The 15,602-nt window shown below is 45.9% G+C and overlaps 3 protein-coding genes across 3 annotated transcripts in view; 1 reads left to right on the forward strand and 2 right to left on the reverse strand.

Annotated features, from left to right (window-relative positions):
- Window positions 1-3,050: 3,050 nt before the first annotated feature.
- LOC135805933 (uncharacterized) lies at window positions 3,051-4,481 on the reverse strand. The gene has a single exon (XM_065320057.1). It carries the CDS (start codon window positions 4,479-4,481, stop codon window positions 3,051-3,053), a length of 1,431 nt encoding a protein of 476 aa, XP_065176129.1.
- Window positions 4,482-6,035: 1,554 nt separating this feature from the next.
- Window positions 6,036-12,511, reverse strand: LOC135804668 (mitochondrial amidoxime reducing component 2-like). The gene is made up of 3 exons (XM_065318591.1): window positions 12,187-12,511; window positions 7,686-8,481; window positions 6,036-7,109 (listed from the first exon to the last, which is right to left on the reverse strand). The coding sequence occupies exons 2-3, from the start codon at window positions 8,424-8,426 to the stop codon at window positions 6,915-6,917; spliced, it is 936 nt and encodes a 311-aa protein (XP_065174663.1). The 5' UTR covers window positions 8,427-8,481; window positions 12,187-12,511; the 3' UTR covers window positions 6,036-6,914.
- Window positions 12,512-12,662: 151 nt separating this feature from the next.
- The window catches only part of LOC135804667 (putative mediator of RNA polymerase II transcription subunit 26), a 5,967-nt gene continuing 3,027 nt past the window's right edge, over window positions 12,663-15,602 (forward strand). Inside the window, exons 1-3 of the mRNA XM_065318590.1 lie at window positions 12,663-13,362; window positions 14,193-14,589; window positions 14,985-15,559. Coding sequence (XP_065174662.1) covers window positions 13,080-13,362; window positions 14,193-14,589; window positions 14,985-15,559 — 1,255 coding nt within the window. The 5' untranslated portion in view covers window positions 12,663-13,079. The remainder of the gene's footprint in view (window positions 13,363-14,192; window positions 14,590-14,984; window positions 15,560-15,602) is intronic.

Consider the following 15,602-nt stretch of genomic DNA (forward strand, 5'->3'; position numbering starts at 1 on the left):
CATTTTGTCCATGTGATGAATGTTTTGTCCTCATTTTCTTCAAAATATTTGAATTATATGCTGGCTTCATTCCAATATTCCCTTGGTCACTCCATATGCCAATATGAACAGCCTCACAAAATATGCGGAAATATGCGCAAGCATATTTGGTCGAGGCCTATGGGGCGCTCTCGCGAGACGGGGCGCTCTGGCGGTACTTTACGGTATATGTGTCTATACAGGTGGAATCCTGATAATTCCAACCTCGAAATGCCAGGAAAAATTTCTAATTAGCCGGACATTCTAATTTCTCTAATTTCAGAAATTTTCGGTGCTCAATATTTTCGGTATGAGGGCAACAGGCCAGGTTAGGTGAACAGAAATTTTCGGTACAGAGAAGCAGTTCCCTATTGGATTATGTATGTTCGTGTTTGTTCGGTATATTGAAATTTTAGGTATGAAACAGACGCACCGAAAGTACCGAAACTAAAAGTACACCGAAAATTTGAGAAATTACAGTATCCAAACATGAACCCACAACACAATAAACAAAATGCTCTCATGGTCACGCAGAGTTGCGCTATGGACCTTAGACACAGATTTCACGGATACTGAACTGACCGGCACAGCGCCTGCTCATGCAAACGGAACTGACCAGTACAGGGAACTTCGTATTACACTTTGCTAACTTCGAATTACACTTTGCTAACTTCGAATTACACTTTGCTAACTTTGAATTATCAGCACAAATCCCACACATTTTCTATGTAAGTGGAATCCGTGGAACTTCGAATTAACCGTACATGTCTGGTTTGAGGTTCGAATTATCAGAAATATATTTATGTGGGAATCGTAGTGACAGAAATCGGTCCTGGAAAAACTTCTAATTATTAAAGCGGTATGTTCGAATTAAGCCATATTCGAATTACCGGTATCAGGATTCCACCTGTATTACGCAATTTAGTCAGCAAGATTACTCATCGGGCATATGATGTGGAAGGTCTGGAACAGTCCAGAACAACATGACATACATGACTGTACTAACTAGTAATTAAAAGGAAGTGGTAGAAGCACTAGAAGTGATGACAGCAGCATGCACGGAAGATCTATGATCTTCTACTGAGAAGTGCAGTACACTCAAACGCCTCTTATCCGGACGCCTCAGATATGGGCACGTCTCTCTACCGGGCACCTTCACTTCAGCTTGAGTTCCCATATGGCAAAAATGCCTTGAATTTGGGGTGTTTGAGCTTTTTTCGTATGCGCAAGTTCTTATTTGTCACTGCCAACCTGTGAAATCCACACATTCTTATCAATGGATTCTTTCTTTAAAACCTAAACATGTGCATTACGTGCCAAATAAACTTTACAGGGTACCTCACTTCAAACTCTCCAACTACGGTCTCTTCGCTGCATAAGTTCACTTCACTTCCAAAATAAACGAGAGAGCTTGGAAGCTCATGCTCAGGGCCCTACGCTATGCTTTTTTGCCTTGATGACCTAGACAAAAAAAGCATAGGGATGTTTTAAATTCTTTAAAAATATTCCTTTTTTTAAGACATAAGGCGAGACCAAAAAAATAGAGATTCCCGGGCCCTCCCGCACCAAAATCGAGCCAAAGCCAATTTTTTTTTTTTTTGAACAGTTCACAGTGGTTCATACATGACTGTACATGTACAGTACTGATCGTGTGAGTAGATCTGTGACGTGGAGTCACACAAACCCGAGCTTGTACGACTCCCTGATGAACAGATCAGGGACATCGTTGGCCGAAATAATTATACAAAAACTGAACGGGGAAAACAGCGTACCTGTTGTCTGTAAAAAAAATTGAATAAAAATTACCGGAAAATGCGGTAAAAAAGGTTCAACACGGTATGCACACATATACATGTACATAGGTAATTCTTCCAAGTTGCTTCACGTTATGATCTTGCATTTGAAAGCCCTATTTGAATATGCATTGTGGCCAGCCGTCTTTGATGGTACGGTACGGTACGGGATAGGTACGGGACAGGTACGATCGAGGGTAATACAACACCGTCTACCGCCTTGATGGCAAAAAAAGCATAGGGATGTCATAAATTTTTCAATTCTCCTATTTTTTTTAGGCATATCCTGGGATTCGAACCCGCACTATCGCCCTACATGCATTCCTCCATACACTTCGCATCCATACCCATTCTTCCAAGTTGCTTCACGTTATGATCTTGCGTTTGAAAGCCCTATTTGAATATTGCGGCCAGCTGTATGTGGCCAGCTGTTTGATGGTACGGTACGGTACGGGATAGCGCCAGGCGTGACACAAACACACAAACAAACAAACACACAAATACCAAATTAAAGCTGTGTGGACCCTGGCTAGCGCCAGACGTTACTGAAGTAACGTCTTCTGCATAGCTACGGGAATAAACAATATTAGATATAAATGGAATGCACAAAATTTTCGGGCATGGCCCATCTTCAGGGTGAAAAACCATTCAACTAAAGCCAACAAAAACTGAAACGAGTACAGTAGGTATCGGTTATAGCGTGGGTGTTTGAAAAACGACATTTGATTCTTATTGCCGATATTTCTTACACACGATAAATCACGTGTGACATATCATAATGCAAGTGTGACGTAATCATATGCGCATGCGCGCATTGCGCGCACGTTTGGCATGTGGACACGTACACATGATACACACGGATCAGACTCGCGGTCGACCGGTCGTGCTAGGCGACTAGACTGCGGAGCAGCAGATACGAGAGAAGTCGGAAGAAAGAGTCCGACTGGACAGAAAAAGTGATTCTCCAATGCTCCCTTGGACATAACTCTCTTTTTGTGTTGAATATTATTGTATTGAGTATGCACAGAGCACAGATGTTATTACTACAGGCGATACACTTTGCACTAATCTGGCATATTTTGCTGCATAAAATCCATTCTTAGGGCCGATATATTCTACTATGCGATAATACTGCTTGTAAGAATAAATATAGTAGAATATACACATAAAATATGTGTTATGATTATGAAAAAATGAGTGTTCATTCTTGTAGGCAGTATATTCTTGTATACGACCACACTATAACCGATATGCACTGTATATATGCTGTGTGGTGCGGTAGTGCTGGAAATGTTTGTATGTGTGGAGGGTAGCAGCAATGGTGACTGTGTGCGAGACATTCTGCTGGGTGTGTTCCACTGTGAAGCGTATGTCTGGGTGTCTGCTGCTCAAGTACTGCACGAACTCCATCAACTTGACAAGACCATGACACCACACTACCAGACAATCATCGATGTAGCGACGATACAAGCGAGGCTTCCACGGAAACATAGCCATCGCCTCCGACTCGAGCTTCGACATGAAAATGATTGCCATTGGGGGTGCGAGATGGTTGCCCATTGCCAGGCCTTTCCGCTGCCTGTACTGGATACCGTCAAATTGGAAGTAGTTGGACGATAACACGACTGACAGGAGCTCCCGAACACCCGACAGTGACAGGTGAAACATATCTACTTCCTTCCGATGCAACTCCAAGAACTCCATGACGACATCAATGCTCTCGACAACTGGTATGTTAGAATACAACGAGACAACATCCAGTGAGGCAATGATACAATCATCGGGAAGAACACCAACATCACTCAACACGTCAATACACTCCTTTGTACTGGTCAAATGTGCTGGAACGAACTTCAACAACTGATTCAGGATACGTTCTAGTAACAAGGAGACATTATCCATTGACGAACCGCACGTAGACACTACTGGGCGCAGCGGAAGACCTGGCTTGTGGTCTTTGGGTAGACCGTAAAATTGGCTCGGTCGTGAGTTATGTGGGAGAATGGCTTTGGCGAGTGGTTGTGGTAGCTTGTGTTGGGTGATCTCAGCGACTTTCTTGCGTGTGTGTTTGCCAAGGTCTTCTACCTTCACATCACAGCGCTCATAACTATCCCGACACTCCAGTATGACATTCGCTTTCTGTACATAACTGTCACGAGACATCACTACAAATCCCTTACTCTTGTCAGATGGCTTAACCACGATTCCTTCATTCCTCCGTAAGGTGGAGAGGGCCTCCTTCTCCCTTCTCGTTAGTTGACGTCCGTTATTGGAGGTATTGATGTCGGCCTCTCTCTTGTACAGTCTCATGATGTTTCCCTTCAGTCTCCTTAATCCGTTTTCCTTCTCATCATCCATGCTTGGCGCTTGCTTGGTCGTGGTTGCAATCTTTCTCAGTCTCGTGTCATTGTCTAGATGTCGCACGGGCCTCCCCGTATCCGTCTGATGAGAAGCTGCTTGCGTCCGGTTTTTCTCCGCCTCTTCTTTCCACCTAAGACCGAACGCCAGTCTCTCCACACCCACCTCCGCCTGCTGTACTGTTGACTTCGTCACGCGTCTGCCAGGAATAAACTTTGGTCCGAGCTCCATCACCTTTCTCGCTACCTCTGGCACCTCGCTCTCCACAGCTTCCTCAATCAAAACTCTATTTCTCCGATTCTGGGCATCCATAGCTGGGGCCTGCTCTGCCAATGCCTCCCTACTCCTCACCAAACAGTCCAACTTCCTTCTCAGTCGCCTCGTCTCGTCCTCCCGTACACACTCGCTCATTTGACTGCAATGGCCTGTCACCCATGTCGCTCTGCCTGGCAACATCCTCCTGTGGACTTCCCATCGCAGAGATGCTTGCCTGTCTTTGAGTCGTCTTATGCAGGTGAACTTGTCCTTTATGATTTGATTCAGTACTAGTTGCTGGAAACGGGTCTCTTGTTTGGCCACGGCGGCTCCAAAAAGACGCGTAGCCTTCGAACAGTTCCGAATACATCCAGGAATAACACCATTATGTCGACAGGCTGTAAGGAATTTGACAGAACACCTACTCTTAGACAACGACACACTACATTCCACCAATTCCCAGGGGAGAGTGCGATCTGGACCAACAGGATAAACTTTTCTAAGCACTCGCAGACTCCATTGCAGCCACTCACACATTGCAGGGTACCTCACTTAAAACTCTCCAACTACGGTCTCTTCGCTGCATAAGTTCACTTCACTTCCAAAATAAATAAACAATATTATAATATATTATATAAATGGAATGCACCAAATTTTCGGGCATGGCCCATCTTCAGGGTGAAAAACCATTCAACTAAAGCCAACAAAAACTGAAACGAGTATATATGCTGTGTGGTGCGGTAGTGCTGGAAATGTTTGTATGTGTGGAGGGTAGCAGCAATGGTGAAGTGTGTTGGTAGAAAGGGAAGGAGCGAAGGAGACCAGTGGAGAGCTGTGTCTGTAAGTGTGAATATGTGTTAGTGCGGCGTGAAGGGAAAGCACGAGAAGTGTGGTTACCAGCAGCAATGGTGAAGTGTGTTGGTAGAAAGGGAAGGAGCAAAGGAGACAAGTGGAGAGCTGTGTCTGTAAGTGTGAATATGTGTTAGTGACATGGAGAATAGAATGCAAAGTATGCAATGTATCTGGGTCCATGGGTGTGAAGACAAAGATGACGACAAATACTTGACAAATACTTGCCAAATAAACTTCTTCAAAAAATGATATGATACAATACAGTAACATGGTACTTGTAGATGAGTTATCCTGAGATACGGGCAGTGCCCGGATAAGAGACGTTCGAGTGTACTCCTGATGTACTCAAGTCATGCATGCATTGAGTGTGAAGTACATAATTATAGGGCTTGTCCGAAAGTAGTACACTGTAACAAGAGTAATACATGCAATACTAAGAGTCATGCAACATGTACTAGTCATGTGTAAAGCAGGGATACTAAGAGTCATGCAACATGTACTAGTCATGTGTAGAGCAGGGATACTAAGACTCATGCAACATGTACTAGTCATGTGTAAAGCAGGGATACTAAGAGTCATGCAACATGTACTAGTCATGTGTAGAGCAGGGATACTAAGAGCCATGCAACGTGTACTAGTCATGTGTAGAGCAGGGATACTACACCCTCCCTTCCTACACTAAATCACGCCCTCGTGATTTGACAGAGTACGGTGATGTATGATGAACACTGAACACTATTCACCAGAAGACACAGTCAGTAGATGGACTGGACCTTTGCATTCACGTACAAGTATTCCTGAATAGAGTGCTTGATATTCGGACGAAAGGGTGACGATTATTATTATTTGTAATATGGGAAATTGTGGGCACTAGTTATGCGATCGAGTCCACCAACTAAACCAGATTTTGAACAGTCACAATCTAGCGCAAAACTGACAGGGAGTACTGAGACATTCCACGGCATGAAAGTCAGCTTGAGCACTGCTCGATAGCGCTAGCCAACGGCCTTCCAACTTGGAAGGTTCATGGATATTAGTGCTAATTCCAAGAGGGGAAGGCGAGCGCCATCGAGCCGAGCACAACCTACATTCCAAGGCAGACTGTTCAAAATCTGGTTTAGTTGGTAGACTCGATCGCATACCTTGTGCCCAATGTATTTTACATGACTCTTATTATTAGGAGCTGCATCTGCGCCTTGATCCAAGAGGGTGGTGGCGTTCCTGCGGATGCTGAAAACTCGGCCTTTGGCCGAGTCTCACGCGAACCATGATTTTTTTTAATATATTTTTATTATTACAAGAGCAGATCCACTGTCAAGGAGTAGCACTGATTGGTGCAAGATAGACACAACATGAGTTGCACATCCTCGGGCATGTTAAGCATTCAACAACTGCAAACTTGCGGGAAACAATCACGAAGGCGCTGCTCCACTGAGGCCTCGGTGCCATCCACGCAAATAGGAACACACCCAGACACACCAGGCACAAAGACCGCACACTGAATAATCAAGCACACGCCGCCAGATACACGTACCATCGGGAAAGTGTAGGACTGTGGGATGGGCACCACCACACACGTGACACTGAGTTCTGGCGAGGGTGCGTGCACGCACGTACATGTAGTGCCGGACAACACCTTCAAGCCTTCTTGTACTCGAGCACTTTCACAGCGTCGCCGACGTTAATGGCACCACCGACCTTCAGGGGAACCAGGAACTGGCCAAACTCGGCGTGCGCAGGCCCGCGTGTAGCGCGATACGTCCTCAGCGCTTCCAGTGGTCCAACCTTGTCCACCTCACCTGTCGCCTGATCAACACCGGTCATTTTGCACCGCTAATGGCACACAAGACACAAGTAAAGGTAGAAAGCATGTGTGGATCAGTCAGGATTGACCATAAAAAAAAATAGAAGAAGAAAAAAATGCTAGTGTGGTCCAAGTAGTAATCAAGCCATGGATAGTTTATGGTGTTTTCATTTTTAAGTTACAATCTGCATAGGCCGCACACATAACCTTAGTTATTCGAATCACGTCAAGTACATGTAGCTGAAACTGCAGGTATGGCAGCAGAAGAAATGCTGACTACAGTGCGCTCGCCACAGCTTCATTTTGCCAATGATCAACAAACGCACAACACAGCAGGCAGCTGGTGAAAAAAAACCAGGTAAATCTGCCCTTTGTTCACCTCGGTGATGTGTGAGCCCAAGAGTGGCAAGCCGGGCATCTGTTTACATTGGCCAGCGGACTTAGCACTGCAAACGACATCCAGTCAGTGATCACAATACCCTACCAGCCAGTGATCACAATAAACTACATGACTGTACAAGTAGCAGCCATGTGAAAGAAAACATCCGAAATCAGTCACGTGCCAGCAGAGAATGAGTTTCTGAGGAGAGCAGGAAGCCGCTTACCGTTGCTTTCTGATAAGCCATGAATGGAACAGAGCCAATCTGCACAACCAGCCACCTGTCTTCGTCGAAAGCCTCCACACCGCCACCCTTCACGACAATGTTTGGTCTGAAACGTGTCATGGGCACTGACTGTTGCCAGCCAGCTTCATATCGTGCATTTAGATCGGCCAGTGACTCTTCAGATAGGACCAAGATTGGCCCAGAGTCGGAGAAACCCACTTGCCGATCTGGGATCTTGGGAAACGAGGCCGGGAACGGGATTGGCCGAGGAACACACTCTTCCGAGTCAAGCTCTGGCATGGCGACAAGACGAGCAAACGATTGCGACGAGTCGAATATCGACTGAAACCAGGCTGCAGCCTCGTCACCCTGGTCAATAGCCGGGAGGGTTGCTTGCCAGACGCCAACATTGCGGACGGGTCGATCTGCACGCGACACCCGGCATATCTCAATGACGGCCGGCTCCTTGTTGGGTGCCGAGAGATGCAGTGTGTTCTGCTTGACCACCGCTATGACTGTGGCCAGCTTGGGAAACTTGCGCTGGTGCAGAAAGCGGTTGTTGCTGTCGATCAGCATGAGACGTCGATCGTCCATCAGGCCTAGCTTGTCCACGGTGATAGATTCGACACACACAGCCTTGCATGACTTGATAGGGTAAATGTTGATCTCGGTGACAATAGGCGACAACGAGCTGGATGACACAGGCGCACCGCCGTCCCCTGATGAAGTCTTGTCTGCCATATTGCTGGTCCGAACTGGGACTGTCCACAATGTTGTGTGTCCACGTATTGAAGTTCTGCAATCAAAAGAACATAAGAAATCCACTCACCATACGCAAGTGTGTGTACTGCTGGAGTGTTTCCTAAGGGCACAACATCAGGCCTCCTTTACTAACGAACTAACCATCACAGGGTTAAAAATGAAATCAACATTGATCACAGCAAGAGTGCATGACATCCCAGCCCAAAATGTGTAAGTGTGTATTGGATCGTGTCACAGCAAACCCTGACTAGAATTAGCAGTATTTCGTACTGCATGCCTACAAAATAGTTTCAAGGCCAGCTTTCCGGCTGTTAACACGTTTTCCCGGACTTCATTGTCCACCATTGTAGTCGCTACTTCATTCGAAGTACATTTTTACACTGTAACTTATGCCATCATGAACTACACATTATGCTGTACTTCACTAGTACAATGGCCGGCAAACTTCACAGGTAAGCTGTAGAGTACCAATTCAATGAACGTACTTGTACAAACTAACACCAAGAGTATATACTCTTGCTAACACCTACTCAACTATTCTCCTATACAAGACATGCACTTCGAAAGATCAAGTTGTGCATTCCAAACCCATCCCCGTCCTCCAGAAGGTACATGTGAGAGCTTTCTCTTTGCCATTTGCGGAGACACTGCTGGCTGCCACAGGTCGGGAAAACCGTCAAAGCAGCGATAAGCGATCTTTGTCACCATCTCTGTAGGTTGTCGCAAGTTCACGTACCATGTCTAATGATATTCAAACCTTTGCTTGAAACTTACAAATATGGTGATCTAGAGAGTACTTGGGTGGACACACCCATTCCCAAAGCACTGCAAACCGAACCAATTCCTTTACGTACGTTTCGGCAAAATTGCCATCGTCAATATAGTGATGTTCTTGAAATGCTGAATCGAGAAAAGAAATTGAATGACTGTGGAGCACATACAGTCATACACCAATCTGTAACTAGGAAAAGCATACCAGCGCGAATGTAAAACTACTCGAGCGGCTCGCGTGAGTCGAGGTCCCAGGCCAGAACAGCCAGAATCTTCTTCTTCTTCTTTAAAAAATGCTATGACTCTGAGTGAGCCCAAACAAGAACAAAATAGCTGAATACCGGTGTTCCAAGTGTCTCTGTTCAGGACCAGCATCTAAGAATTTGGATGTACCCAACACGATTCGGCATGGCATCTCTGGCAAATACAAACCCGCCCTTTTTATTTTTTAAAGGTAGCTCAGGCTTATCGCCAAAAAACCTAGAGGGGGTGCCTATTTGTACTTTGGAAGGGGTTATGGCCATCCACAGTTGCCCGCATCTTTGCTTGACAGCATGCATATCAACCAATGATATCAATTAGTGTTTAAACCAAACACGGATTCTTCGAACGAATAATCTATCGAATAATTTCGCCCTCCATCGAACGAATAATCTATATTCTATCATACGCATGATGGAATTTTTCAACACTTTTTCAGCACTTTTTAAACAGTTTAAAAAAATGTCGCTGACTATCGGATTTAGTATTGTGGAGGTGCATAACCAGTACCGCACATGCACATACATATACCGTATTTCCACAAATAGTAGGCCGGTCTACTATTTTTTCAACCTCGTCCTAACCCGGCCTTATAATCGAGGACGGTCTTGTATTCGAGGACGGTCTTTTATTCTTTCAACCCAGTTTGACCCCGGTCTTCTATTTCTCGCCACACAGTTTTACCCCCGTTCTTCCATTTTCTTCTACACAGTTTGAGCACGGTCTTCTATTTTTTCCCACAGTTTGAGCACGGTCTTCTATTTTTAACACAAGAACAAAGACTCGTTTAGTAGGCCCGGTCTTCTAATCGGAGACGGTCTTTTATTTTTTCAATCGGACCCTGCCCCGGCCTTATATACGAGGAAGGCGTTGTAAACGAGGACGGCCGTTTATTTGCGGAAATACGGTACATTATACATGGACATGTAGATCTGCCAGTATGTGCACTGACAACTACATGGTACAGACATAACAGAAAAGCACTATGGAGAAAAAATGACGTTTTCCGCATCCGCAGGAAAGCCACCACCCTCTTGCCTCTTGGATCAAGGCGCAGATGCAGCTCCTAAAGCGGTGGGAGCCGGAGGTGAGTAGCTCAGACCCACCACAAAGTGGTCAAAGACCGAAAACCCCATTCACTGCATCCATGTTTCCCTCGTATGGTAAGAAGAGAAGTAATACTAGATACCGATAGGAGATTAAAACTTGGAGGAGAGGAGATTGAGAAGAAATACTACGAGCACATCTATGCCGTGCAAATATCAGCAGGGTCAGCACTGAGCATAGACCTTTTTTTTCTCCAGTTCTGACAATTCCTACGACTATTCGTTCACCCCACGAATATTCTAAATTATTCGATTATTCGATTATTCGTTTCAACACTAATATCAATGCTTTCAGCCAAAGACGAAGGCTGCAGGTCATCTATTGGCATAAAGACCTGTTGTGTATCTGAACGTGTGCCTATTGTGGGCAACTCTGGATGGTGATAACACCGCCAAAGTACAAACAGGCTCCCACATTTGTATTGTCTGATTTTCTCATTTTTCTCTCGCTTCGGCCAGTATGCCTACTGTACTTCGTCTTGGGGGTGAGACATGAGGAAGCTGCCATATTGGGGTGTGGGCCCATCTCTCAGCACCGGGGTACTGCTCACTTGACCCGGATCTACTGAGTGAACCGGACCCATACCTTGATCTGGTGAGCTGCATCACGGGGATTTTGCAGCCACATGTGCGACCGGGGGGGGGGGGGGGGGGGGGGGGGCTCGAACCCGTGACCTCTCGGTTTGCAGGCAAGTGCAGTGCACAATGTACTGTACTATAATGTACATGTACTGGGGTCGAGTCCCCGATTTTCTCATTCAGGGCATGTGCACCAGGGAGTCGTCAAATACCCACAACGTATTTACGTCAGTATCGTAGCAAGAGTGCGAGAAACCAGAGTGTGCAACTCTGGTAGACATTTTTGTTTATGTCTGCATCTCACACCGGTTCACATGTTCATTTTGCCGTATCACGAAGGTAATTTCTGTTGCGCATTGCTGCTTGTGATTTAGCACTGAACCTACGGCATGACGGGTTTTCTATGACTCATGACCTAAACAAAAAAACACGTCGCCGTGGGATCGGTCTGATCCAGCATAGATGCGGAGCTGCACACTCTGGTTTATGTACTCCTGATCGTTGCTTATAAACACGAACTGGAGTGGAGAGAAGATGCCCGACACCGGTAGTTCGAATACATTGTAGGGAATTACACAGATTGAAAAATTTGCCCGGTGAGAATGTGTTGCGGGGTGCATCCTGTAATTTGAACCATTTCTCATGGAATTTGAATTCCTGTGCAGCTGTTCTGATACACAGTATGCTGTACAGGCGGCCAGTCTTGAATGAAACTGTGGTTTCCGCATGCTATTCTGCATTTCATACCTACATTGTCCATCTCCATAAGCATACTGCACAATAGCCTGGGAAACGCGTGCGCGCGGGCTTGTTTCGAAGGCCAAAGGGCATGTACCATGTGTACCGTACTTGGGCGGGAATTGGAGGACTTTCCACATGATAATCTCTTTTGTCCGAAAAATTGTCAAGATCTTTTGGAAAGTATTCAAATATTCAAAAACGATGAAATAGCTAGCAGGCCACTGATTGTATACACTGTATGCTGCACTTCATTTTCATTTTTAACATTATAAAATGTTTACCTTCCTCGCCAAGTCTCAGGTCAACAATTTCCCTCAGCGCCAGCTAACTTTCAGCAAAACCTATCATTGAACCACCATTGGGGAACTAGTGATGCTGAATGAGTTGGTCTGAGTAATCAAAAGTTCCAATCCCTACGCGGAGTAGATCTCCGGTCGAAGTCTGGGGCCGTCATCTGGTCATTGGCATTGCAAGACAAAAAAAACTTCGGCATCCACTCGTTCTTTCTAGGACTTGTACTTGTTGTAGGGCCATGCATACAAAGCTAGTCCGCGGCAGCTAGGCCCTGACAACAGACACATTTGGCTGTCTTATCTGCGACATGGAATACATTACAAAATACAATGTCATGCTGCACTGCAGTGCAGCCTCAGAGTCAGAGTCTGAGTGCGAGATGTATTGTTCGACTTCGAGTGCATTGGTGCACTTATTATCACTATCACCATGATCACTGCAGAGCCTCCGCGATCCGACAGAGCATTGATTTGTCCATTTTCTGTAGTGTAGATCGTCATACATGAAGTACAACGTGCTGGTCGAGTCCGATGTATGTAATGCCATTGCCGCCCTTCTGTGACCGTGTCTGGTTTACACAGCAAATTTCACCATACTTTTGTACGAATAGGTTTGAATACGTGCGAGTGGCGACTTGAGCACATTGTAAGATTCTCGAAATGCCCAATTCAGTGCCACTAAAAACACGTAACTGTGTTAGAAATACTATACTATGCACATAAGTCACAATCTTGATTATGTGTAGACAGTGCACATATCGTCAGCGTAATATCATTACAATGTTTCACCCAGTGTTTATTAGGAAGCGACGAGGGCATGATGCCTTTGTTGCGTTCTTGTTGGTATTCATTGTTGGCGTTCATGCTGATTCGGCTCCGCCATGAGCTTCACCAATGAACGAAATACTGTGGAATCTGCTGTGAGAGAAACCGTTGTGTTTGACGAGGACCAGAATGATGGTTTGTATCCAGGATTGTCTCGGCCCGGTCTGTCGTTGAGGCAGTCTCTCAGTCGCCCGCTCTCGGCATCCCGAGCTCGTCTTATCAATGAAACTCCTGAGAAGCGAGCCGAGCGCCTGGCGCGGATGCGGGCCTATTCTAAACGACGAAGGGAGATGAAAAAGCAGGGCGACGGCAATTCAGGAGATCTTGATTTGAATAGCAGTAAGGTTGTAAGGCTAATCTTGGGACAGAATGATCTGTGTGAGATGATTGTCTTTCGCACTTATTTTTTTTCTTGAAGTTTTCAAGTATTAGTTGCCACCATATGCCTCCATTTGGAAACTTTTGTGACCTTGAGCATCTTCCTCAACACTCAAATTTGTGGAAGCTCCCCGTTCGAACTTTCCTTTTCCTGTGTTCCCATGTAGTCGGGTGTTCCTCAACATACTGCTCCTTTCTTATTTTGTGCAGGAGCGCTAGCGTTCAGTCTCACCCACGTTACTTTTGATCAGTGCAAAATCGGGGTGTTTTCTGTATGTATGATGTGCAATGGTGCACTTTGAAGTTTGAAGTGCAGTGCCTAAAGTTGTAGTCGATAATGTAGGATTTTGTTGAGATTCGCTGCACTGATATGAAGCACAGTGAACACAGAATTGCAATTGGAGTCTTTCCTTCTTCCCTGCAAGACCCCTAGCTTATGTACGCAATGCTGCAGCCAAGAGTCTCTTTTCGGTGATGGTCTAGACATTGCGCGTACAATCGAATCAACTCCAACAAGCAATGAATTATGGAGAGCGCGGACTTGTTTGGCACTACAGGCTATACTGTATCTGATTCGTGACCGCTCAAGAAGATGATGTAATTTGAATACGCTGGCTGCTCCCGGCCTTTCCCGAATGTGCGTGCCCACCTTCTATTTCAATGCTATGTGTGTGTGTGTGTGCGTGCGTGCGCGTCTTGCTTCAATTTGTGTAAAAGTGATGAATGTCCAATTACTAGTACTAGTATTGCTTTTCATGGCTTTACATGTATTTGTCTGTCGTATTTCGCAGGCATGTCGGATCAGGTAGACTTTCAAGATGTCCAGATTGAGCAGTGTGATCTCGACATGAACGAGCAAGATTTTGAAGATCAACAGCTTTACTTGGAGGAGATCAGACAACGAGAAAGCGAAAGAGCTGACGAGGTAGGAGGAGAGAAGGAGAGAAAAGAGGATGAGAGCTTTTCTCAGGCGCGCGTTGCTGGCTCGCATAGCGACAGAGGAGAGAGCCATCAACAGGCATTTTCATCCGCATCCGCAGGCGGCGACTATCACACTGCGTCTAGCGGCGATCATCCTGCTGCTTTTGAGAGCAGTAGCGAGAGCCGGATGCCACCTCATGGTAGTGTTAGCGCTGACGCACCAATAGAGAAGCCTCCTCGCAAGCGCGCGTACAAATCTAAGAAGAGGTAAGCTTGTTTTATACTGAGTCGGTCTGAAAATGTTTATGAATGAGAAAATGGGAGGTTTCTTGCATTTTAATGGTTTAAAATGTTGAGAGTTGGCGATGGTCGGGAGGCAGATGGCAAATGTGTAGGCCCGAGTATGAAATATGGCTACAAGACGTTAATTGTTTACGTTTGAGGGTCTTTTTGTTTCTGTTATGTCTCTTTTTCATGTCACCTTACTTCAGTGAAGTCCACTACTACTATGTCTTACTTGAGTGCTTGCTCCCTCAATGACCAACGATTGTAATGGGTTTTTCCCTTACATGTATTAGTATACTTGGCTTGTGACATTGTATCTCTGCGGTTGCTTTTGCTCATTACTCTTTCCTTGTTTCCTCTCCCAATCTGCTTTGAAGAAGTCACGGTGCCTTTGAAAAACCTGAACAAGTTTATCAAGCGCACCAGGCGTACGAGTATGGAGAGCACGCTGAAAATGAAATAGATCCCAGCTTGGCGGACAGGGGTGTACTGTATCATTCTGACGACGCTGATAACCATTACCCATCGCGTAGAGTCTATCCAGACTATGCCGACCAGCCAAGTTACGTACAGCGTTCGCAACAAGCATATCAACATGCTGATGATCTGCAAGACCAGCAGCAGTACCAGCAGCCCAAGCAGCATTACCAGCCACAACATCATCATCATCATCACCAGCAGCAGCAGCAGCAGCAAGGGGAACGTGGCCTGTACCAGTCCCATGTTCCTGATTCTCACCAAAGCAGGCTGTCCATCACGTTGGCACCTCCTAGTCAGCATGTCGCTGCCGCACGTGCCCCAGCGCCTCGCCAACGCAAGCCACGCACTGAGCAGCAGCGGCAAGCCAGGCGGGCGAAACGCTCCTTTGACGGCGAGTCGCCAGAGCAACGGGAGTTTCGCCTGGCACGGATGCGAGCCTACAACCATCGCTATACCCACTTTATCAAGAAAGGTAACTAGTTGTAGGAGTAGGACAGAGTGCCCTGGTTTGCTTT

Source organism: Sycon ciliatum, chromosome 1 (assembly GCF_964019385.1).
Source record: "Sycon ciliatum chromosome 1, ocSycCili1.1, whole genome shotgun sequence".
Taxonomy (NCBI): Eukaryota; Metazoa; Porifera; class Calcarea; order Leucosolenida; family Sycettidae; genus Sycon; species Sycon ciliatum.

Bases quoted from the DNA above. Each gene is read 5' to 3' on its own strand.
- LOC135805933 (XM_065320057.1), bottom strand. From the start codon at position 4,481: ATGGATGCCCAGAATCGGAGAAATAGAGTTTTGATTGAGGAAGCTGTG.
- LOC135804668 (XM_065318591.1), bottom strand. From the start codon at position 8,426: ATGGCAGACAAGACTTCATCAGGGGACGGCGGTGCGCCTGTGTCATCC. The intron at 7,110-7,685 runs GTAAGCGGCTTC...GTGTGCCATTAG, and splicing joins TGGCTTATCAGAAAGCAACG to CGGTGCAAAATGACCGGTGT.